Here is a 27,349-nt window from a genome sequence, read left to right on the forward strand (position 1 = left end):
GAATCAAAGGGCGAGACGGAGGACCCAAAGACTGGGAAACCTTCATAGAAGCAGCCAAAACCATTGCGCAGACAGACAGACAGTTGACCGGTGACGATCACCGCCAGCGCGCACATAACCATAATGATCGGCATAACAGAAGGGGCAGAAATCAACCATGGAAGGCTCCTGGCCACAGAGAAAGAAGCCCACAAAGGGAAGATGCACGCCACACGATCAATCAAATAGCCCATCGAAAGGAAGTGAAACGGGAGAATAGAGAAAAGCAGTGGACTCCACTGACCAAAACACCATCTGAGGTCTTAGCTACAGAAAATCACCAGTTCAAACCACCCCTACAGATGCGCAACAAAAGGGGTCAAGACCCAAATCTTTTCTGTGAATTCCACAAAGATACGGGCCACCTAACGGACGATTGTTTCAGTCTAAAACAAGAAAACGAAAGAGCCCTGAGAGACAGAAAGCTCACTCACTTAGTCAAAGGCGGAAAGCGTGATTACCGCCAAATACAAAGAAGAGACGAAGGGCCAGATAACAAGAAGCTCAGAAAGCTAGAAACCCACATGGTGCAGGGAGGTCCACGAAGACCGAGAAAAAACTACAACAAGCACGCGCAGGATGATTCATGGCGCGAGAAGCAAGTTATTTTCCCAGTAGTTAGAGGGGGTCCGAGAGAAAAGCGACCAATAGTCATCCCAGGTGTGATTGGTCACTACCAAACAGACTACATCTTCATCGATCCGGGGAGCACCGCGGATATCATATACGAACAGTGCTTCAATCAATTTGATCAAGAGGACAAGGCGCGCTTAGAACCAGTCGATTACCCACTGACTGGTTTCTGTAATGAAGCCGTCTTTCCCCTAGGACAAATATCATTCCCGGTGTTACTTTCGGACGGAAGAAATTCAAGAACTGAAGAAGTCACATTCATGGTACTGCCGGCGCACTCAAGACACGACATCCTCATAGGAAGAGAATCCCAAGGAGACTTCAGTATGATCTTCTTTGCACCACATTCCGCTGTTGGATTCCCCACCGAAACAGGCATTGCGCTGATATATGCAAGTAAAGAAGTTCTAGCAACAGATGAAATCAGACCAGCCAAAGCAAGCAAGCTAGCACCGCGCATAGAGGCAGAAAAATGGGTATTGAACAGCGCATACCCAGAACAAACAGTCACCCTGGGGCCCGCCATGTCTGACTTAACGCGTGCGACGCTCAAAAAATTGCTGCACGAAAACATGGACGTGTTCGCCTGGACACCTGCCGATATGGTTGGTGTTCCACGACACATAGCAGAACACCGTCTGAATGTCTCAGAAGACGCAAAGCCGGTGGTGCATGCCAAACGCCACTTAGGCGATGTCAAACACGACGCCATGAAAGAACAAGTGTTAGAGTTGCTAAACGCTGGAATCATCAGAGAAGTCAGATACCAACGTGGGTAGCAAGTCCAGTAATGGTAAAGAAACCAAGTGGCAGCTAGAGAATGTGTGTCGACTACAAAGATCTAAACAAGGCATGCCCCCGCGACTGCTACGCCTTACCAGACATAGACGAGAAAATCGATTCTTTGGCAACATTTCGGTGGAAATGCTTTCTGGATTGCTACAAAGGGTACCACCAGGTTCAAATGGCCGTTCAAGATGAAGATAAAACCGCATTCCGCACGCCAACAGGGCTGTATTGCTACACCAAAATGCCTTTCGGCTTGAAGAATGCGGGCGCAACATACCAAAGGTAAATGAACGAAACATTCAGTGACGCCATTGGCAAGTACATAGAAGTTTACATGGATGACCTGGTGATTATGAGCAAAGAAGAAGGCAAGATGCTGGTCAACATCCAAAAGACCTTCAACACGCTACGCAGCGTAAGTATCAAGCTGAACCCAGCAAAGTGCTCATTCGGAATGGAAGAAGGAAAGTTCTTAGGCTTCATCGTCACAAAAGATGGTTTTAAGGTAAATCCAGAAAAGGTCCAAGCCATAGAAAGGATGCCTTCACCGTCAAACATCAAAGACATGCAAAAATTAGCAGGACGATTAGCCGCACTCAATCGTTTCCTAGCTAATCACGCTGCAAAATCCTTCCCATTCATCAAGACCTTGCGCAATTGTATGAAAAAGAGCCAGTTCCAATGGACTCCGGAAGCAGAAAACGCGTTCCGCGAGATGAAAGATTGCCTCATCAAACTGCCAACTCTAACCGCACCAAATAAAGGAGAACGCTTGGTACTTTATCTCTCAGCTTCCGATAGGGCAGTCGGGGCTGTACTGCTCGTCGATCGTCAAGGTGTCCAAACACCAGTTTACTATGTGTCGCGAACCTTGACCGATCCAGAAACTCGATATGCAATCATGGAGAAGCTAGTCCTTGCACTGATTCACGCTTCAAGACGGCTGCGCAGATATTTTGCCAATCACGTCATCCACGTGCTAACAAACTACAACATTGGAAATATCCTTGCAAGGCCAGAGATATCAGGAAGGCTAGCCAAATGGGCAATAGAGCTGGGAGGCCACAACGTGGTTTTCAGACCACGACCATCGATCAAAGGCCAGGTGTTAGCAGATTTTATGACGGAAGTCCCAGACGACAAAGACAGGGAATGTAAAGCGATGGAGAAAGCTGAGAAAAAACAAACAGAAGAACCATGGCTGTTGTACACATATGGTGCATCTAACGAAGATGGAGCAGGCGCAGGGCTGAGGCTGGTAAGCCCTGACAAACACGAATTCACATACGCCATACGCCTGGATTTCAAGAGCACAAACAACGAAGCAGAGTACGAAGCTTTCCTGGCTGGCTTACGATTGGCGATCAAAATGTGGGTCCGACACATCGAAGCGCATGTGGACTCCATGTTAGTAGCAGGCCAAATCAACGGCCAATACGAAGCCAAGGGCGATATAATGGCACTCTACCTCAACCAAGCGAAAACGTTGCTACAAACCTTCTATTCCTACAAGGTGCACCACATAAACCGAAGCGAAAACAAGCCAGCAGATGCACTAAGCAAGCTCGCATCAACAAGCTTCCAGCACCTAGCAAAGGATGTGCGCATAGAGGTTTTGAGCAACCCATCCGTTCCACTCAGAGAAGTAAGTGTCATCCAGACAGGAACAACGTCCTGGATGACGCCGATAATCATGTACTTGCAGTCTGAGATACTTCCAGAAAACAAAGCCGAGGCGCGAAAGATCCAATACAAATCAGAACATTATCAGATGGCAGATGGGATTCTGTACCGAAAGTCGTATCTCGGCCCGCTACTGAGATGTGTTGACGCCGACGACGCAAATTACCTAATCCGGGAAGTTCATGAAGGAATTTGTGTTATCCATGCCGGGCCTCGAATGGTGGTGGCAAAAGTAATGAATGCCAGATACTACTGGCCCGGGATGCATCTCGATGCCGTGAAAGAATTGAGAAAATGCAGTGGCTGTCAGAGACATGCGCCCAAGACCATGCGCCCCAAAACTGAACTAGTACCAGTAACAACCGCATGGCCTTTTCAACAATGGGGCATAAATATGGTAGGTCCTTTCCCAGAAGCACCAGGGGCAGTCAAATTCATAATAGTCGCGGTTGATTACTTCACCAAATGGGTAGAGGCGAAGGCGCTTGCATCAACCACATCGGCAGTCGTCAAACGATTCATATGGGAGCAAATCATATGCCGTTTCGGCTTACCCCTCAGAATCATCACCGACAATGGGACGAACTTCGCAGCAGACGACCTTGAACGATGGTTCAAAGAACTGAACATCGAACACACCTTCTCTTCGGTTGCCACCCACAAGTGAACGGTCAAGTTGAGGCACTCAACAAAAGCATTGTCGATGGCATAAAGGCAAGGCTTGGTGAGAAACGACGGGGGTGGGTCGACGAACTACCCAGCATACTGTGGGCCCATAGAACAATGCCAAAGACAAGCAACGGTGAAACTCCTTTCAGCTTGGTCTATGGGTCTGAAGCGGTGATCCCAGCAGAAATCGGGCTACCATCTCCAAGAATGCTCTCCATGAATCTAATCAACAACGACGAAGAAAGGAGGATTGACCTCGACCTCCTAGAAGAACGGAGGGAGATGGCAGCAATCAACGAAGCCAAATACAAGTCGAAGCTGGAAAAGTATTACAACTCCAGAGTCCGAGTCTGCACCTTCAATCCGGAAGATTATGTCTTAAGAGACAACGAAGCGTCCAACGCAGAGAAGCCCGGAAAACTGGCTCCCAAATGGGAAGGCCCGTATATAATTGATGCAGTACTCGGCAAGGGAGCCTACAAACTACGCACCATCAACGACAAAGAGGTTCCACGAACCTGGAATGCCCAACAACTCCGAAAATGCTACATGTAAAACAACCATGTAATCATAAAGGGCGTACCGCCAACACATTTACTTTAATACAAGAAGTGTTTGGCTACTTTTATTTCATGCAAATTTCTTGTCACAACTGCATTTATTACTTTGGGCGTACACGAAAACATCAATGGCTCGACCATAGGAAACGTTGTAGACCTCCAAGGCTCGTCACAACCAAGAAACAACCGGGTCAGAAACACAACCAAAGCCTACAAAACGCCAAAATACAACTTCGTGCGCACATAAACACGAAAATATCGATAGCAAGTTAACTAAACATTGTAATGCTCCCAAGGCTGAACACAGCTGAGCTCACACAATAACCTGCAACTCGATCACTTCGTATGTCACCTATAAGCGCACACATTCAAACGACAGAATAAAACGTTGTAGCAACACAACATCACCTGTCAGCGCCATCATTCATTCGTGACACCTGATCAAAGTAATTAAACATGCACATATTATGACGATAACAAAATTCGCATAAACATAAACAAGCGATAAAAATATTAACCAGAGGATCATGTACATACACCCACAGGTAAACAAAATTAAAATTGTCTTAAATAGCCAACATTACAGGCCTATTCATGGCCATACACGGCGCACAGGCCGGAATCCATAGCTCAAGTCTGACTGGTGCCAGCACCTCCTGCTGCATCACCATCTTCTCCCAAAGTTTTCTTTAACAAGGCAACCCCATCCGCTTTGCGAGCCAACTTCTCAGCAGCTCGAACAACAGCGAATTCAAGGGTTGAAAATTCCTTGCGCTTGGCAGCAAAAGCACCTTCACAGTCTTCCTTATATAGCTCAAAATGGTAATCTTTTTCCTTATTAATGACTGCGGTTTTGCCCTCAGCATACCCAAACTTCCGACCACTGTTGTAAGCCGCCCTACCCAACTCAAACATATATGTTGCAAGCTCAGTTGAATGCAAAATACGATCAACAAGCTGTAGAAAAAGGAAGATCGAATAAGAAAGACAACTCAAATATAAAACGAAGCAAAAGCAAAAGAAAAAAGAGAAAACAAGGCAAGCAAAGAACACTACCAAAGGCACACCACGAGAAAGCAACCACTTGCTGTCAGCTGAGACCTCCTCAACAAGAACTTCGGAAGCTTGACACTTAGCCGTCTTCTCAGCAAGAAGACGCTGGGCAGTTTCACACTTAGTCGCCTTTTGCTGTGCAAGAACCTCCAGTTTGTCAATTCGATCAACATATTCTTTTTCTTTCTTCTCAGCAGCAAGGCGCGCTTGATTTGCTTCCTCAGCAAGCTTCGTCTTCTCACCAGACAAGCGAACGATCGCATCGCGCTGAGACTGCATCTCAGCATTGGTGCGCTCGCACGCAGCTTCCCAATCCTTCTGCTTCTGAGCATTCAGCTGTTTTTGCTCTTCAAGCTTCTGCTCAGCATCCGATACCCTCCATTGCAAACCCTTCTTCTCTGCATTAAATTTTTCTTTCTCCTCAACAAACAACTTCTTGGACTCCTCAAACTCGAGGGTCTCCTCCCCCATCAACCGCCACTCGCGAAGAATTTCCTGAGAAGTAGCAAAGAAATTAACCCCGGCACGAACGTGATCGTCCAACAGGGCAAAACGATTGCGGTTCTTCTGAAACATCCTCTCAGCAAGAGGAAGGGACATAGCAAAAAACTCATGGCAATTGTTGACATCATTCATCCTGGAGCCCTGAGTAAGGTTCCAGCGCGGGGCATGCGGCAAGTCATCACAAGCTGGATTACCCCAAGAATCAGCAGGGTCATGTTCAAGATGCGGGCTGCGCACCACGCCAGAAGTAGCCCCACCTCCACCAGGAGGACGTTTGGTATAAATGGTTTGTTGTGGAGTAGTCTCACTAGACTCCATCTCCACTTCAATACCCTTACCTTTATCAGCCTCACCATCACCTCCACCATCACCTCCAGCATCAACACCTCCTTCAACCACACCCTCAGTAAACCCTTCCCCACCCCTTGTGTCCACATCAACATCATCACGAGGAGGGGTCAAACCAACTGTCCTCGATGGGGGAGAAGCAGGTGGAGTAATTTGAGAAATATCCACCACACGAGGTTTCTTGCTAGTCTTGACCACTGTCATAAGACAACAATTAAAAAACAACTTGATGAAAGATATGACAAACGTACAAAGAAAAGTGAATTACCAGGGGGAGGAGCAGACGCAGCATATATCTCCTCCAAAAGATTTCCACGACCCCCACTAAACACACCCAAATCAACCTCAGACTCCGAGGGTGCTGGGGGGGCCTCCTTTGAAGCTTCGCTTTCTTAGCAGCAAGAAGAGCAGCAGCTTGCTCATCAAGTTGGCGTCTGTGATCCGCAAGGGCTTTTTTCTTCATGTGCTCAGACAATGTAGCACCATCATCAGGATCTGACTCTCGATTCCTCTCACCAACCCCTAGGCCAGAGAACGTGTCAGAAACCACAACATAATCTAGACAAGGAAGAGTAGAGGGTTGCTTACGAGAAGAACCAGCAGCTTTACCCTCAGTTCTTCCCTCCTTCTTCCCAGACTTACCCGTCCTAGCCCTCTTCCTTGTCTCCAATTGGGCGGAAGGATCAACAGCCGTTTCTTCATCATCATCATCATCAACACCAAGCACAGGTTCAGCAACATCACCACGCGCGGTATCTGCACGCGCGCAACGAGAAGTTAGACCCTCAAGAATTTGGTCAGAACTTCCACTGGAAAGAACAATGACTTCCTCTCGACTCGACTCGACAGAGTCATCCCAAGCATCTTCACCTAACACTTCGTTAGCATATCTTCCCAAGCTTTCCTCAGTCGGATGCAAAAAACGACCACGAATTTGGTCCAACCAAGTTGGGCTCCCATCTGCTTGAATAGCCTCAACCATGGCACCCGCTGCCTTCGGGTCCAAGACGTTTATCAAACTGTAACCAACTGCAAAGGAGCAAGAAGATAAGGGAACATATACAAAACATGCTAAACATAAGGGAGAATAACTCAGCAATAACTTATGAAAGAAACGTACATTTGCCTTGATAACTGTATACAGGCTGACCCAATGGATGTTTAGGCACCCACAACAAACTCATCCCCGCACCAACTAAGGCCATCTCATCCAGCTGAGAAATGGCAGTTGCCGTGTGGGTTATCTTCCTATACCAATCCTGACCAGCAAAGTCTTCCATAACATCCACCTTCGGAACCCCTTGACTCACATGCCTATACGGCATATCTATTGGAATTACACCACGGCGGATGTAAAAGAATTTCTGTTTCCAGTCATGAAGGCTCTTTAACGGCACGGAGCAAACCGGAACAACCCCCGTTTGTGCTTGAAAAGAATAGAAGCCATTGGCATAGGTAACACTATAAAAAACGTTAAACATCTCAAAGGTAGGCTCAATACGGTAAGCCCTACAGACGTATTCAAAATGGGTAATGCGTGGAAGCCCAATCGCATTAACTTGGGAAATATGAAGCCCATAACCCCTTAACACAGCAGCAGTAAACTTTGTTATCGGCAACCTGAAACTACCCTCCCGGAAAAACGCCGCATACAAAGTGATATAACCCAGAAGGCGTCTAAAGCAGTAGATCCGGCGGGAGGATACTGAGCTCCCCACTCAAAACGGAAGTTCATACCCCTGACAAGATTAAGAAACTCCTCCTCCTTCCACCCGATAACAGCCTGATCCGGACCAGGAGGGGCCCTTCCCTTGTATTTTCTTTTCCGTTGGGTAGGATTCTTCTCAGACATGGTGTAAATATTACGAAGTCGGAGATAAGAACTCAAAGGAAGTATTGAAGAACGGAGAATGAGGGAAAAGGATAGAAGGAAACCACACTTGGAATTTGAAAGTGTGAGAAGAAAGGAGTAACCGCCTCCTATTTATACCCATTGCATTTAATGCGATGGGTAGTGGAACGACAGAGCACAGAAAAAGCAACCAATAAAGGAGCGACACGTCAGAAGAGAGAGAAGACGTCGGCTCTTTTTTCGGGAAGCATGGGCGACAAGGCCGCCTGACGTGACAGAAAGTCACTGAAAAAGCAACTGTTCACCTCTGACAAGACAGGGATGTCAGACAAGTCACACCAAACACTTCCCCATGACCACCAAACTTCCAACAGAAGGAAACACCAAGGAGCCAAAACCCATGCGCCATGCATCCATTTGGCTCACTTTTTACAAAGGGCCAAAACCCATGCGCCATGCGTCCATTTGGCTCACTTTTTACAAAGGGCCAAAACCCATGCGCCATGCGTCCATTTGGCTCACTTTTTACAAAAAGCCAAAACCCATGCGCCATGCGTCCATTTGGCTCACTTTTTTCAAAAGGCCAAAACCCATGCGCGATGCATCCATTTGGCTCACTTTTTTCAAAGGGCCAAAACCCATGCGCGATTCGACCATTTGGCTCACTTTTTACAAAGGGCCAAAACCCATGCGCCATGCGTCCATTTGGCTCACTTTTTTCAAAGGGCCAAAACCCATGCGCGATGCGACCATTTGGCTCACTTTTTACAAAGGGCCAAAACCCATGCGCCATGCGTCCATTTGGCTCACTTTTTTCAAAGGGCCAAAACCCATGCGTGATGCGACCACTTGGCTCACTTTTTACAAAGGGCCAAACTCATGCGCGATGCGTCCATTTTGGCTCACTTTATGTGTACCAAACTCCACGCGATGCATAGAAATCACAACTCTCATAAGTCCAGAATCCCTCCTAGACGATCAACTCAACTAGAAGGCACACTGGACTGGGGGGACTTGAAGAGGTATGGTCCCAATTCCCTGCCTACATGGCAGGGACCACACCGCTTTTGAGCACACAAGGCGTCCATGTCAGCGAAGCAATCTAGAAGCTTCTAGAAGCTTCTGGAAGACTAGCATCTGGCACCAAAGATGCTCTATCCGACATAAAGGACAACACGTGTCACCACTCGCAGGACGCCACATGTCACACCCCCAAAATCCACCCGCGGAGTACCACCGCTTGGAGGCGTGACATGACCAGGATCAAGCCACCAATTATATCAAACATAGCATTTAATAATAATCATAGACATAATTGATGTTCAAAACCAAACATTGAATATGTAGCGGAAGCATTAAATGTAAAACCCAAAACATAAGTATCAATGTGTGAATGTAAAAGTGTTTAATAAGCATTCACGTGTTCTTGTCCACAACGACCCGCTTCTCCTCTGGTGCAAGCTCCAAGTATACCTAAGGTCCTGCAAGGCATGCAGCAAATAATCAACAGACTAGTTGAGCGAGTTCACAGAAAGTAAGTTCGTAACAGTAATGCGTAAGTTCATCTAGTGGTGAGGGATTCTCACGATTATCCTTAACAATGGGGGATTCCCATTATAGTACTTACTAGACTAGTGCAACCATGTGTTCTTCTTAAACCGAGAACAGGAATACGTACAGGGTCACGCAGGATTTACGCGACGTGCCCTTCCCCGAGGACAGTGGTACGCGTGGGGGCTACGCAGGATTTACGCAGCGTGTCCTTCTGACCCGGAAGACAGTAGAAGGTATTGGGTTACGCAGGATTTACATAACGTGTCCTCCCGACCCGGGAGACAATTGGCAATTACTGGGTTACGCAGGATTTACGTAACGTGTCCTGACTATCCTGAGGACGATGGTCTATAGTCTAGTGATTGCGTAAGTACAAGTAATCATTCCATATCAAATCATTCCAACCCAATTCCCACCCGGGAATCCCATGCCTTGGCTGTGTGAACTCACTTGGTTTGCTCGGCAGATACAAAATAAAAGGTTCTTGAACTAACAGTGATCAATCACGTCCTAACAGGGTTACCACACAAGTCAGGTTTTGACTTCACGTAATGCACGTATAAAACATACAAGTTAACACGTAGCATGTAAACAGTCAAGAGTATAATGGAATCATACATGTGCGATTAAATCATTAGCCCAAAGTAATCGGCCCAACATATAAACAAGCAGTTCAACATATACGGCCCAAATAGAAAGTCAAACATAAAAGTCTCGGCCCAAACTAAGCCTTGTGCGATTTAAGGTTGGGCTGCCCGGCCCAGATGAGACAACACAAGTCTTGTGCGATTTAGACAGACTTGTGCGGTCGGTTTGGTTTGTGCGATTGAGCTAGTCCAGCCCAAATTGTACACCCGGCCCAACCTCATCACTTGTGCGATCCTTGTGGTCTTGTACGATCCTGCTAACCCAGCCCAACATATTACCCGGCCCAAAAGTTCAACTAAACATATGATTTGTGCGATCAGGCCCTTTGTGCGACTGGGTAAACTTGTGCGATATGGATCCCCCTTGTACGAGTGGGCCTCTTGTGCGACTAAGGGGCCTTGTGCGACTGGACTTGTGAATCCGGATTAATGCCAAACAGTTATATTGTTCCGTAATTCAAGCAATTCGGTTACAATCATTTACCAAGTTTCCTTATTCACAATTATCAATTAACAGTTTCCAATCGTTTGCTTAGCATAGAATCGATCAAACAATGGCAATTATCCTTTAATCCATATGAACTCTCATGAACCCTAGACTTAAACATAGCATGAACATCAAACCTAAACATTAACATTCAACCGACTTTTACTATAACTCAACCGATTTCTATGCCTTCGGTTCTACTCTGGATCATGCAATCCAATCGTATGAGCATTATCAAGCATACATGTGATCTAAATATCAAAACAACATCATAAACGATCATCAAGCAATCTAGACCATTAATCCGGTTATGTTTCAAGCACATAAGTTCAATCATGATTACAACCGTAGTAACATACTTACTAGCATAACACCCTAATCGATCACATAACAACATAACAACATAACATCATAACAAGCAACACTAACCGATTGGAATTTGGTGCTCCAACCAACAAACGAGAAGGTCTTCGGGGTACAAGATCCGGCTGCCGCGAGTTCGTGAGGGAGAGAGAGAGGAAACTAGGGTTTTGTGTGTGTAAAGTATGTTGTAACAAATGAGGTGAAATCCCCTCATGTGTGTATGTTTGTACGTGCAAAAGAAAGGCAATGGGCCGGCCCTTACTTGGGCAGCCCTTGAGGTCCGAACACAAGTAAAACGGCCCAAGAGGGCTTGTGCGAGTGTGGGTGTTGTGCGATTCAAGTTGTGTGGTCTTGTGCGTTCAGCCATCTCATGCATACATATATACACAACATACGTAACAACAAAATCACAAAGTTCACGTAACATTCATTAATCAAAGTATAACATAGACACGTAACGTTACATCAAAGCGAACCTAAAGTCCGAGTTGTCACATTATCCCCAACTAATTGGAAATTTCGTCCCGAAATTTGGTATGCACTCACTGAGGAAGCTAGGTAAACTGTATTGTTCACTGATTTTCCTGGGGTGTCACACCACATAGGCCTGCGACAAATCAGGGAGCAGAGCTGACAACGCCAGTACGAGGTATCCAGCGTGGGCAAATGTATGAACGCCACGTGTACCACTACACCTGCCATGACAGAGCAGACCAAGAGGATATTCCCCTTGGTTGGACAGCTGGCACGCGCCCACAGCTGACACAGCTGCTCTTTCCTTCTTCACCCTCCGGCTATAAATAGGACCCTTCATCATTCAGGTTCAGGATCTTTACACTCTATATTCACTCCATACACACACTGTTTATTTCCTCTCAGAACAGTAGTTATTCTCACGCCGGAGCCTGGTTAAGAGGGAAATCCCCTTTCTCCCCTCTTAACGAGACTAACGGTGTTTACTGTTTTGTAGATCTCAAGCCATCAATACGAGTAAGGAAAGAGGTTGAACCCCATAGATGAAACAACCCCATTGATTATCCTTGTGTTAACCAGTGTTTCAACAGATTTGCATGACGGAGGAGAAATAAACAGGAAAAGGATATGTTCATTTATGGTTAGTTAACAAAGAATGGAATCTCTGATGCCGTGAGGGAGTCTCAATCTCCTGAATCTTTTCCCTTTTTCTCGTTAATCCATGTTACTTTACTTTATAATTTTTGTCTCTAATTTAACTTAATAAAATAAATTTAAGTTTACTTAACGTAAAGTGTCAATATGCCGATTAACTGTATTGTGTAAGTTCAATTATCTCTAGATCAAGTGGTGGATGGCTTGCATTTCTTTTGAGAGATGCAGGTTCAACTCTCACTTGGTGCAGACTGGTGGGCAATGATAGGAGACCTAGGGAAACCTGGGTTAGATCCTTGAGGCAAATGGGTTTTACCGGTAATTTCAATGTCGTGCCTACGGGCGGATGGGTTACCGAGTTTTCTCCGAAATTGGTAGTGGACTCGGGTTACTCTCGGATTACTCCGTTTGTCCAGTGGGTGCCCCGAGAATGCTCGGGATTGATTCTGTTGTCAAAAAAAAACTGTATTGTGTAAGAAGTGGCAAATATTACATATGCTTAGTTGCAATGATTAGATATGTGGTGATTTGTTTATCAAGGAAACATTTACTATATAAAGGATCTCATAGTTTAGGTGTATTTATGCTAAATAATTTAAGTTATTGTATACTTAATAGAATATGTTACGACAGTACCTTAGTATGATTATGTGTTCCTGTTATAAGGATTAATGTTTTAGTGCTATACTTGGATTAACATGATTGTGAATTTATAATTTTAAGATTTGTTGCTAAACGGGAAACACATGGGTCATATGACTTGACAAGTAGTCATAAAAAATGGCTATTCTTTATTATTTTTATTAGCTTGTAATACTACCTACAGTGGGCTCATGGTCCACCCAACCACGAGCCATCACGAGCTTACAACCGCTCATGAAAAGTGTTTTTGGCTAGGTCTCATTAGAGGTGTACGAATCGGTTTAAAAAAAAACAGTCCGGTTAATAATCGAACCGGTTATTTTTTTATGAAAAAGCAAATCGGTTTTTTAAACTGATTCTGGTTTTTAACCGGTTAACATATCAAAAATCAACAACCGATCATAACCAGTTTTAATCAATTATCAAAAAACCGGAAAAAAAACCGGTTCTGTTTAGCTGCTATTTTTAACATTTTTTTTCCTTTTTTCTGCAGAAATGCTGCTGTTTTATAGTTTTTTGCTGAAAAAAATTAACATAAAAAAGAAATGTAATATCGTTTAAATGGGCAAACTAGGATCCATGAAACCACATACAACATAGTGTCAAAAACGAGTACTTAGAACTAGATAATATTTTTTTTGTAAATACATACTTTTGTACTTTAAATTCCAAATCTGAATCTTCCATCTTAAATCCGTTAACTCACACACCTTCGTTTACCCTTGTAGGGTGACATCGGTGTTTCATTCTCCAACTTACAATTCTTCACGGGATTCAAATGAAAGCTGTGCAAAACCATGAGTACACTCGAACCTATTTTTACGCTTTACACTTTTTGGGTGCAATATGTTTAATCTATGAAAATCACAATCACACTTATGCTTTATTTAAACACACAAACAATCCAATACATGCATGCATACGTTATACTTGATTCGTTAATCTAGGTTTGTTCGTTTTGTGATTAAACTTGTCATTAACTTTGTACGAGCCTACCCTTAACATGTATAGCGCTATAGGAGTAACGCACCGCCTGTGAACGTTGGTTTATGTTAAGTCTCTAAACATTGCGTTAAACCTTGGTTTGACTTGATTATTCACATGCTAGATTTAAGTACTCGCCAATGCTTTTGTGTTGAACTATACTTTTAAACATGTTGCAGGTTGATGACGATGATTATGATGAAATCTAGTAGGGACGAATTTAGAAACTCATAACGAAATGCTAGATTTGTTATCTTATTTTAATTGAACTTGTTGTATTTTGAATTTCCAAATGTTGTACTTTGAATTTCCATGTTGTACTTGAAAGGACACTTTGCTAAACTGTATGTTGTGCACTTTGCTAAATTGTGCACTTTTGCTAAAATGTGCACTTTACTAAACTATGCATTTTTGCTAAATTGTGCACTATGTACTTTATTAAACTGTGAAACTTGCTAAACTGTGCACTTTTGCTAAATTGTGTACTTTTGTTAAACTGTACGATGTGCACTTTGCTAAATTGTGCACTTTTGCTGAAATGTGCACTTTACTAAACTATGCACTTTTGCTAAATTGTGCACTATGTACTTTATTAAACTGTGCACTTTTGCTAAATTGTGCACTTTTGCTAAACTGTGCACTTTTGTTGAACTGTGTACTTTTCTAAACTATGCACTGTGCACTTTGCTAATGTGCACTGTGCAGTGACCTGTGCACTTTACTTCAGTGTCTAGGTTCGGACTCGTTATTTCCCAAACTCTTTTTCGGTTCGATGTTTTACCCAAACCCATTATCTGAGGGTATTTTAGTCAAATTTAGCCTTTTTTACAACCGAAGACGATAGTTTAGATTAAGACTAATGGGCACTTTTAACTCGATATCCCATCAAGATTTATTATGTTCCTAAGACCATAAAAGCTTTCCAATAGTCTAGTATTTTAAAACTCATTTCGTTGTATTTTCGCATCATAGGCATGTCTGGCTCTAATGGCCGTTTTACCCGAATACTAGATATACCTCACTAAGGATGGTCTAGTGTCCACCCTTGACTCAACTAACTCTAGTTGATTCATAAACCCTTACCGAGAGCATGACCATTACACATACCTGGCGCGGGTCAAAACATTGACGTGTTAGCAAAACTTTGTGACACTTACTTCCTAATTCTTGGCAATGCATGCCCATACATTATGCTCACCTGTAAGTATGTAAGTATGGGACGTAACAAACAAAGCATTAAATATCATATTCAAATGATGATAACATCACCATTTGACCCGTTTGACTCATTTGTCTAGTTGACACGTTCATAGCTTACCCCTTTAGCGATTCAACTAACCATGTGTTGTTTACTGCTGAAAGGTGCGTACTTACCATCATACCTATTTTGACCCATTATGATTTATACCATAGGGTCCTATTTCAAAATTTCATTGGTTTTCCACCAGAAATTCATTTTTACTTGTTTGACCAGTTTTGGTTCACGTCAGCAAGTGTGTAACACCTCGCAAAATCATGTCCAATATTATAAAGACACGTGTCATAAACTTTAAACGTGTGATAAATTAATTTCGAGGGACTAAAGCTGACAAACAAGGAAAAGATATGTGTGAAAGGGGTCCAAGGTGTCAACATTTGAAAACTCTGCCTTTCAACAACCCTACACGACGTTTATACTCTTAAACGAATAAATTTTGAAACGTATGAAGCCGTTCTGAAAGAAAATGAAAGTTTACAAGACACGGGGGTTAAACGTGTCAACATGTTAAATTACTACCTCTGAGTGACCTTTTAATAGACCCGGGGCTTTGTAATGATTGATTATACTCTCAAGAACAAGTGACGAAAAATTCACGAGGTTTCGATATCGTTTGGTATTAAATACGTTAACTTTCGTAATTAAAGGGTTAAAAGCGTCAACATGGTGAAACTAGTGTTTTCGGTTATCGTTTAACGAAACCAGACCTAACGATGTTCGATTATATCCTTAAGAACATTCATATACTAAATAGAAGGGTTATTTGTGCTTAAAACGAAAGATTTAATGCTTTAAAATGTCTAGGGGTTGATTCTGCCATGTTTGAAAGTTAAAAACTGGTCCCCTAGGGGCTCGCGTCACGCGACCTTAAACCAGGCCTGCCGTCGCGCGACGCGATAGCCTGATTTTCACAGCAAACATGCACAGGTGCAGGTCCTGCGATTTTCTTCACCATTTCAGCTTTAATCACTCACAACTCGAAACAATGGACTGTTTGATGGTTTCCAAAACCATTAGAGACACTTGTTATCATCTGGATACATCATAAAACACCTGGGATGATCTGGACATGCTCTAATTCACTATAAATAGGTGCATTTGGGCAGCATTCTCACTTGCACAATTCAAATTTCATACTCTCACAATTGCTCAAGCTTTGGAGCACTCTCTGGAGCATTCTAAGCATTAAGGAAGCTCTCTTAAGTTAATCTTCATGCTAAGGACCCTTGTAAGCGTTCTTAGCTCCTGTAGTTAAGTTTTTATTAGCTTAATGACCGAAAGTCAAAGATATCGTAATGATACTTTGACTTTGTGATTAATCACTAACGGTCCAACCATTATTCGAATAGAAAGTGGCTATGTGTTGGTAATTAAGTAGGTGATAATCCCTCAAAAGTGCACATCCTAATTATCACGTTTACTTAGTCAATTGTCGGGTCAAAGAAGTGACCAGAAAAGTTAAACGAGTCAGTTTTTATAAAATAATTCATAACTGATAATGTAGATGCTATAAAATACGTTTTATCACTTAAATAACTTGGTAAATAATATAAGAACATGTTTAGGCATGTTCAACCCGACAATTCTGAGTATTAGGGTCGGTTCGCAACCGAAAGTCGCAAAAGTAGACTTTTGCTTAGACTTTCAATTCTGACCCGAATTAGCTTAGTTTACTTATGCCTTAGGGTTCCTTTGTGACCATATTATATGTTAGTATAACCCTCTGAGGTCATACTACATGGTCCCTTAGAAATCAGAGATCATTTGTATGTTTCCGTTAACTGCTTAAAAAATGACCATTATGCCCTTATGTTATAAAAATGAGATTTTTTTAAAATGTGAGAGGACAAAAAGCTTTATTACTGATTTATAAGTATGTCCAATAAATTTGACATCAGTTTCTGCTCTCAAATAAAAGTTATGCAAGATATCGTAGAACAAAACTTTTTGTTAATTAAATTGCATTTTTAGCATAAATCATATTGAGTAAATTACTTTTTGAGTCCAAAATAAAAAAGTTTAACGCCCTGAGTCCCTAGCCATTTATTTTATAACGTTTTGAGTCCAATTTTGTTCATTTTATAACGATTTGAGTCCAAAAAACTGGACTCAAAAGGTTAAAATTTGGACTCAAAAGGACTCAAATGGTTAATGAAAATGCTTATAGGGACTCAGGTCGTTAAACTTTTTGCTTTTGGACTCAACTAGTTAAAACCACTAAAACACAGGGACTCAAAAAGTAATTTACCCAATCATATTTAAACCCAATTTTTGGCACCAAACTTGCTACCCACTGTTAGATATAATTTTTAGGGATTTTTGGAATTTTTGGTCAGATTTTATACTGAACATAACATAGAGTTCTTGTGTAAATTCGGTAATTGACGATAATGCCCTTTTCATTAATAAAATTAGTTTTACATATCATTTACATGCCAAACCTTTTCCTACTGATGTTATATATTAAATAAAATATTTTTAACATTAAAGACTGATCAAAACTTCAAAATTTTATAAACATCTTGAATATCGTCAATTACCGACTTTTACGCTAATTAGGCGCATAGTATGGTTTAAAACCATATTTAACGCCTAAGACTTGTTACCTACTGATTTTATAAATAATTTTTTATACTTTAACAATAAGTATAAGTCTTAAACTCAGATTTTCAAATTTGACCTTAAAAGCATATGTGAAATGACCAAAATGCCCCTACGGTGCATAGTTTTGTCATAAATGATAAACCTCACATATGTATGATATCTTACTGATGCAACTTGATAAAATAAATAATTTTACTGAATATTTTAGACCAGAACCTCAGTTTGCTATAAACCTCTTTTATAAACTTTAAAATGACCAAATTACCCTTTCGGGCTTAAATTGGTTTTAAATTCGTTGTGGGCATAATTGAAGATATCCTACTGATATCACAACATATTTTAAGCATAATAGCTTATGGAACTTGTACATGACTCATTCGGTTACCCGTTATGCATATACGCGTTCGGTACGGTTTATGTAACTAGTTTGCATAAGTTAGCCGAAACGGGTCAAACTTTATCATTTTTACTTCAAAATCCAGAATGTATTTAGTTTACCCATTTTATACAAGTCTCCATACTTGTCGGGTCTAAATTACATTCCAATCCGGTCACCGCTTAATCTTGCGTTTCGTAACGTAAACTTTTCTTTAAAACTAACCGGTCTAAGCTACAACTTAAATAAGACCCGTTAGGAATCTAATAGGTTATTAAAACCTTCGTTCCAAATTAGGAGCCCAGTAAAAGCTACATGCACTTGCTGATTAGAATATACGGCTGAGTATAATTTACATTTTTAGCTCAGGTATATACTTTTAACTTATTTTCCCTGATACGGGCTTGGGATACGGTAAGTTATTACCGCTTGGTCGGGTATTGAATATTTAATCGATTAGTGGTTAAATCATTGAGATAACCCATTTTAATCTGTTTTGTTTGATACAAAGCATTTGGGGGTTAATACGACCGTGTCCTGGATATCCTCGGCTTATTCATTTGAAATGGCCACGACTTAAGCACTGGGTGTAGGCATACACCTGACAGTTGCGTATGTAAAACGGTATCCCACTCGTGAGGATAACTTCTTGTGGGCTTATACTAGTGGTGTGTCTATTAATCTTGTCTCGGCTTTTAACCCGGGCCCTGAACGTACGACAAACATGTAAATCTGTATACAAGATTATTTTATATTATTGTCCAAGTTATAAAATATTTGTGCTTTGTGCAATTAAATAAGTTTTTATAAATATTTTAAAAAGAGTCAGTTAATTGTTTACCAGTGTAAACTGACGTATTTTTCAAAAAGATTAAGTGCAGGTACTACGCGAAATTGGCTTGAAGCTCCTGAGTATTAGTTAAAGAGTCTTGCAAGCTCTTAATACTTAAAGTCTGTCGAACAATGGCAAATTGGAAAATGATAATCCCATCTTTCTGAAATTGGCCGATAATAATCCCAAGTCAGTTATTAGCCAATAATAATCCGACCTCGTCCATTTTTTTTTGTAAAATAGTCCACCGTTAAAATAGCTTAATGGAGTTAAGTTTTTTTCCGAATTACAAACCGATGTTTTAGGGCTTTTGATCAGAACGAGGATACGAGTCAATTGATGTAAAATTTACCTCAAAATACTGCCCCCAACCCACGAAAACGGTGCTTCAATTCGGGTGTTTAACTCCAGTTAACAAAATTCAAGCCATTTCGAACACAATTTCGAGGTAAGTTTTACATCAATCGACTCGTATCCTCGTTCTGATCGAAAGCCCTAAAACATCGGTTTGTAATTCGGAAAAAAACTTAACTCCGTTAAGCTTATTTTAACGGCGGTCTATTTTACAAAAAAATTGGACAATGTCGGATTATTATTGGCTAATAACTGACTAGGGATTATTATCGGCCAATTTCAGAAAGATAGGATTATTATTTTCCAATTTGCCATCGAACAATATTTTACTTTATGTTTTGGATCCGCCTGTGGATCCACATACAACCATTTGTATAATATTTAATTGTACTTTTCATTTCAGTTTGTATTATTACTTTCTACCAAGACTTCTGCTGTGCATTTAAACTGTGATTATTGACTATGATGATATCAACTACGTCACGATACTCCCCACCGGTAATACGTGGAAATATCGGGGTGTGACAAAGTGTTTACACCAAAAACTCATTTCTACTTATTTGACCCGTTTTGGTTTGTGTCAGCAAGTGTTTACCACCAAAAACTCATTTTTACTTGTTTGGCATGTTTGGTTCGCATCAGCAAGTATTTACACCAAAAACTCATTTTTTACTTGTTTGGCCCGTTTTGGTTCGCGCCAGAAGGTCTTATTTAAAAATTCATTGGTTCATCGCCCAAAACATGGTTACTTACCATTTTCCTTGTTCGAGCCGTTTTATGAGTTACACCACGGGGTCTCGACTTTAACCAGTCATTGTTTATTTCTAACTATAGTACGCCCTACTTTATTCATTTTGACCCGTTCATAGTTTACACCATGGGGTCTCGACTTTAACAAGTCATTGTTTTTAACCAACTACTTCTCATTTCTTAAATAGTGATTATGTGAGAACGTGTTTGGACCGATTCTGATGCACTTGAATGTACAATTGATTGCTACGATCTCGTATCTTGTGCGGAATCCAAGTACGAGAGTGGATTGAACAAGAACAAGCTAAATATAATCTGATTTCTATTGATTGATTTGTAAGTACAAAACCACGAAATCACTTTGACAGAGTTTCCCCTCTCTAGCCAAAGATGTACAAATGAACAAGACACACGACCTATTTATAGGAGAGGTCCATCCGCATGAACATTATTCACGAACCTGCGCACTTAGTGTGGATGAACACTATATGCGGATCTGCCGAGTTCGCATGGATGAACTCCACGCGCAGACCTTGATCCGTGCGGATCAACCAAGGCCCATCCGCGCATATCTATACAAAACACTAAAAATGCGCTAGTTTGTGCGGACCCACATAACTTGTATGATTTAACACTTTAGAACCTTGTCTTGTCTATCCTATTAGCCACGACTCAATACATTTGACGTTAAAACACGTGATTGACGGAAGCGATAGACATAGTGAATTCACAGACTCCCCCTTGGATATTGTTGCAGTCAATCTTGTAGCTAATCTTCATCAACTCTGAGTCTTCACAAATCTTTGACACTTCAGAACCACAGACTCCCCTTTGTATCTTGATTCATCAGCTCGCCCTTTTATCAAGCTCTCTCTTTCATCAGACTCTCTCTAGCTCCCCCTTACTTTGAGCTTTCTGAATATGTACCTGGCTCAATATCTGCTCATTTGACAATTAAAAACATTCATAAGAACCATTTTCAATTTCAGAATAAAAAACCTGGCTCTCTCTAAATTTCATTTGACAGTTTAAAACTGTTTGAGATCTTCCCAGGATTGATAACTTGGCTCCAAATACATATATTTTGACAGTTAAAACTATTTGAGGTTTCCAGGATAACCAGACTCTACTCCCCTTATCAAATAATTTCCACCTTACAAAGTTCAAAAATTAGATTTGACTTTAAAGCATCCAATCGTTAAAAACCCTCACAGATGATCAAGTTCAATTTAATGACCTTGATTAATGACCTTAGCGACATTTACAAACTGTTTTTGAATTTTTTCATTTCAAAATCTCAAGTTTCAAATTAATGAACTTGTTATTTTCTGAGACATGTTCAACATATGTAGATTTTGAAACTCAGCTTTCCAACATCAATTGTCGAAAATAAAGTGAAACAATTTTTTTTTGTATTTTACAAACTTTATGCTAAAACACTCCCAAAATCTTTTTGTGATTTTTCCTGAAATGAAATGCAATAACGAAATATTTACAAACATATTTTTGTTGAGTTCGTAACAGAGGATCATATCAGCTTATGACAAATCATTAGCACCGTTGATCTATATAAACTTTAAGTTCTAAACGATTCACTTAGATTGTCAGTATACTGATCCATTTAAATTTTCACACAAATTTCAATGATTCAAGATACGAGATTAGTGTTTTAAGAACTAAATTAATCGGATGTCCCATCTTAGAATATACTCTCGTATAAAGATTCCCTAGATTCAGTCTTACAGGTGAATATACCTAAATGATATCTGTCTCTGGGTTAGTGCGAAGCCTTGAGAGCTCAGGTTAGAACTTCCGTTCAGTCAAAGAGATGAAGGCTCGACTTAAGGTGTTCTACTTAGGAATCTTCTTTACAACTGCACTTGATATATATCTTTCAATATTTTCTCAATTTTTATGCAGAGGGAAAGTTTTTAAGCGCGAAAGTATTATACGAAATCTAGGCCATTGCTGACGCAAAATCAGAAGACCAGGTATAATACCCAGATATCAATAAGTATAAAGACCTAATATCTCATAATCAGGCAATCTCTCAAACGAAATTTCGAAGTACCAAGTCCATATATCCGAGAGATGTTCCCCACGAGATAAGAAAGTTGTTGATTTAGGTTTATATCTCGAAATCAATTTACTACTTGCGCAAAAACCTACTTTGTCACAGCCCTCGACCCCACCCTGGGAGCGGGAGCCGTGAACCAGTCAGATGGTATCGGTGTTTATTAATTACGCAGCGGAAAAATTTTCATTAGGATCGTAGTTAGGAAATAATTTCAGAGTTTGTAAAACACCACACTTTTAATATTAAACAAATGGGCTTAAAACCATATTTAATTCAATTGTTTTTATAGGGATAAACCCAAATAAATAAAACATAATTTTCTTCTTTTATTCAGGTGTTTATAGCCACTTTATTTAAGCCTTCAGTGCTCCATAGCTGGCTTCTATTATCTTTACAACAAATTACCTGAAACACGTTTTGAAAACATTTTATCAGTAATAAATACTGGCGAGTTCATTCCATTTTTATAAAATATACTGTTATACTTTACAGCATTAAGGGTTTTTATATTTGTTTATATTTATCCAAAACTCAATCAGTATTTGTCACATGCAGTTCCGATGTGACAGTGGTCATATTACTCATTGGCTAACTTTCGTCCAATAGTGAAGTTTATCAAGTAATAAATATAGAATATATCTTATTATGATTCAATGGTATCGGTCACTAGGCGATTCCCGTGACGGTGGTCAAATCACTGTTGATCATTCTTTCAACTAGTGACTCTGGTCATATCACTGTTGATCATTCTTTCAACTAGTGATTCTGGTCATAACACTGTTGATCGTTCTCTCAACTAGTGCCTTTGGTCATGTCACTATTGATCATTCTCTCAACTAGTGACTCTGGTCATATTTCTGGTCATATCACTGTTGAACATTCTCTCAACTAGTGACTCTGAACTTAGTAGTGTCCCATGACATTACTTTGTCAAATATATTTTCTATGGCACAAAACCAATTAGCCCAGAAAATGAAATATATCATTTTCTGTCAAATTAATAACTATAACTTTATCAAATATAATATATTAGTTAAATAATTGTAATATTATTATTTATTATATTAACGTGATTAAGATTAAAAATATAATCTTAGTATAGTAGAATATATTATATTTGACTATTTTATTATGGTATACATTTATGGACTAAACATTATTTTATAATGTTAATAGTAATTTAGGTTTATTAAATATATTTTTTAATATATATTTTAATAATGATTAATAAAGCTCTATTTCATATACACACCATTTAGATTTATTTGAATCATACATTAAATTTATTAATAATTTAATGTAAAAATAATATTAGTTATAGGCTATGGCTACCGGGGCACAATTCCCCCCGTGCTTGTAGTCATGCTACTATTGGCTAACTTTTTCGCCAATAGTAACGAGGGTCAAGTAATGTATAAAACCTTCCATACCGGCAGTTATTACAGAATACAAGAATTTAATCACTGTAATTATATCTGATAAACATTTAGGATTTTGGAAAACAATTTTTAATATAAGTGTATCACAAAAAGGTGATAAAAAAGATAATGACTCACAAACTGTGAGAAAAGAGAATGGACTCACTTTGTAACTTTAGGGTTCAACTAGAAAGCCTCCTGGTATAATCTTGGGTATAACTCCTGAGCTATTTAATAAATATATAATGCACCCGTGTTAAGTATAGTAACCCAGTTTAACTTTATCCCTACGTCACGAGACAGAACCCCAACGAACTTAGTCGGGCAGAGCCTTGACATGCGTTACGGGGCTCCAGATCAATCGAACAGGGTATCAGTGATTAGGGGTTAGAACACTTAAAACGAGGCAGGGCTTTATTATTATTATTATAGGTGGGAATAAGAAAAATAAAAATAAACTAGAAATTTAGAGAGGGAGGAGGTCGAAGAGAGAAGATAGGGGAATGATTGAAATGAAGCCTCTTATTTATACTATTCTCTCAAAAACTTCAAACATAGCTCCACTTACACCATAATTCAAAGACAAATGATGCATTTAATGTAGAATTTATTTTTTTTAATTATTTTATTCCTTTCTTTGAAAGCTTTCATCACGTAAACATTCAAAGTTTAAAGGTGTAGTTTTTTTATTATTTTATTATTTATATATTATAATTAATTCAGCTGTTTCACTTATTTGGAGCTTATAACTTTTAAAATACGACGTTTTATAAAACAATAAATATGTCATTAGAACGAGAATAATCTTATCTATATTTTTAACCAAGTTTCATTAAAAACGGAGTAAGTTCAAATATAATGTATTTTTTATAATTTAATTATTAAACGGTCCCTAGTCCTGTCTAGGTACTTCATATTTCTAACAGTCAACTTACCCGTTGCCTACCCGTTTAATAATATAAGTTTTTATATACTTTATTTTAATATAGAAAATAGAAATGTCACACATATACAAGCCAATTAATTAGCATAACATCCCAACCAATTATATACAGAATAGTTTTTAAAACTATATGGGTTGAATAATTATATTAAAAATAAAACTAGTTACTAGTGGTTAATTAATTTAAACAAACCAATAATTCTTATATGATAAAAATGGAATTGTTACATACTGCCATATCATCAGTGAGACCATTTATCACATTTTATCTTTCCATTTCTTTAGCATGCTGTGATTGTCTTACTGATGTACTATCATTTCCTCTTTTTACACAAAACTCTTTTGAATTTTTCTTGTTTTTGCACTTTTCAAATTTTCAAATGTTTTTGTATTTTTAAAATTTTTACTCCCCCTAAAATCCAAAACATTTTAAAGAAAATTTGACAAACGAATGTAGATAGTTTCATCTCGCCATCTATTTCTGCTTCACATTCTCTCTTTTTTTCTCATACACACCCCTATGATTAACAAAATACTGATTTTTAACATGTTGAAACATTACCCAAAAAAAAAAAAAAAAAAAAACATGTTGAAACAAGTTTTCAATCTTGTTTTATCATATTTTTGTTTGTTCAGCCGTGAGTGTTTCGCCGTATTCCTTCAACATTTTCAAAATTTTTATTTTAACAATTAAAAAACAAACATTTTTTTCATTCAATTTTTTTATTTTTCAATTTTTATTTATTATTATTATTATTATTATTATCAACCAACACTTCCTGTTTTCAACCACAGGAATCCTTCTCCTGTGTCAGGCTGCTCCATTCTTCATGTTGAACCTCTGTTGACTTCTGGAACACCTTCACATGCAATCAACTCAATTACTTGAATAAAGCAACCCAGGCCTGTTTGACCTTGGGTATTTTGACACAATACGAATCATTCAGTTTTGAAAAATCTTTGTCGTTTTTCACAAAAAAACTTTTTCATTCTTGACTTCAACCTTTTTGGTTGAATCGATTTTCCTTTTCTCAGCAACAGAAGTATTTTGTTTCTTTACCACCCAAATTTGTCCTTTTGAAACATTCCTTTCATAAAATCTTGAATCATTTTGAACATTTCGTTTTGACAAATCAGTCTTTGATTTCCAAATTGGTTTGCTTTGAAATATCAACCTTTGGTTTCCAGATTTGTTTTGGCTTAAATTTGGGTGACTTCTGTTTCACAACATCAGATTCTTTTTTCTCTTTTTCAACATCAACAGGCTTAAGATTTTGACATTTACGACCAATGTGGCCAGTTTGTTGACATTTAAAACATGTTTTCTTTGAAACATCTTTGGCCTATTGTTGTAGTTTCTTTTGAGCATAGAATTCTTCATTAGTCCGTCGACTAAATCGGACTTCTTTCTCTTCTTCAGAACTTGTTCCATGAACAAAGTTCATTTTCTTTTGAGAATTTGTCTTTTCAAACCTTTTCTTTTGATTTTGTTTCTTTTTATAACCCAACCCAGCCTTTGTGTTTTTCTTTTTGTATCTTGGTTTGTTATAAAAAGTTTTCTTGCTCGCTTTACCGGCAAATTTGTCAATTTTAGATTTTTTCGATTTCTACCAATTTAAAAACTTTGTCAATCTTTTCCGCAATTACATTTTTAATCGGAAATTCAACATCTGAGAATAATTTGTCCGATCCAACCATATAATATGCCAATCTTATTGAATCATCATCCGCATTGGTCTCATATTTTGAATTTTTAAGATAATTTTTATGAAAACTTTCCTCATCTTCAACTTGTGATTTGGAATTATTATTTTTGGTAGAATTATTTTCATCTTTCAAAACGCATTCAACAACCTTACTTACCACCTCTAAATCACCAACATCATCAGATTTGCAGTAAGTCACATCAATGTTTTCAGGCAATTAATCAACCACATCGAATGCCTTTGCCACCGTCTCATCATCATAGAAAGTATAATTTTTCTACAATGGTGGTGGAACCTGATGATATTCTGAACCAATTCCATTTTTGTTCTTTTCAGAATCATTATCATCCGGTTTAATGTTGAAATACGTTCAAGAATATATGAAGAAGCATGATAACTTTGAAGTTTTTTATTTTTATGTTCTACTTCAGCCATTTGATGTTTAAGTTTAACAACTTCATCAATATACTGATTTAAAACCAATTGTTTTCCTTTATATCTGGCTTCAGGGAACCTTGTCGTTTCAGAATATTTCACAACCTTTTCTTGAAGACGTTTAACTTGACTTTTTAAAGTTTTATATGCTTCTTTTGTTCTATGCTGTGAGTATTTCATCACATCATATTCTTTTTTCATTTCTTGAACCGCATTTTCTTTTTGAAAGCATTTTCACACTCTGTTGTACAATTTTGTTCCAAAATTTCATTTTCTTTTTGAAGATCATTACATTTTTGTTTCAGCTCTTCTTCTTTTGTTTCAAAATATTTTCATTTTCAAACATTTCGTTATATTTTTCTTTGAAAACCTTTTCAATTTTAGTAATTTCAATGTCTCTAGATTTTAACTTTTCATCCTTCTCAGCACCGGCACTGCATGTTTCCATGCATTTCCTGCACTATGTTTCATTTTGTTTTTCAGATTGTTTATCAATTTCATCATTATTACCTATTGATTCTCCCTTGGTTGACAACTCAGTAGATTCAGTTTGAGTTTTTACCTCTGTTTGATCTGCCATTGTTGCTTTGCCGGTCGTCTTCTTCAGCTTTTCAACCATCTTCTCAAGGCTTTCATCAAGAGTTTCTTCCACATTTTTCTT

General features: G+C 39.2%; 1 protein-coding gene across 1 annotated transcript; it reads left to right on the forward strand.

The window, feature by feature from the left end:
* The first annotated feature begins 1,747 nt into the window (after positions 1 to 1,747).
* Positions 1,748 to 3,811, forward strand: LOC110888218. Its single transcript, XM_022135960.1, has 2 exons — positions 1,748 to 2,120; positions 2,253 to 3,811. The coding sequence occupies exons 1-2, from the start codon at positions 1,748 to 1,750 to the stop codon at positions 3,809 to 3,811; spliced, it is 1,932 nt and encodes a 643-aa protein (XP_021991652.1).
* Positions 3,812 to 27,349: the final 23,538 nt, after the last annotated feature.

Source organism: Helianthus annuus, chromosome 12, assembly GCF_002127325.2.
Source record: "Helianthus annuus cultivar XRQ/B chromosome 12, HanXRQr2.0-SUNRISE, whole genome shotgun sequence".
Lineage (NCBI taxonomy): Eukaryota > Viridiplantae > Streptophyta > Magnoliopsida > Asterales > Asteraceae > Helianthus > Helianthus annuus.

Bases quoted from the DNA above. Each gene is read 5' to 3' on its own strand.
- LOC110888218 (XM_022135960.1), top strand. From the start codon at position 1,748: ATGAACGAAACATTCAGTGACGCCATTGGCAAGTACATAGAAGTTTAC. The intron at 2,121-2,252 runs GTATGAAAAAGA...TTTATCTCTCAG, and splicing joins CATCAAGACCTTGCGCAATT to CTTCCGATAGGGCAGTCGGG.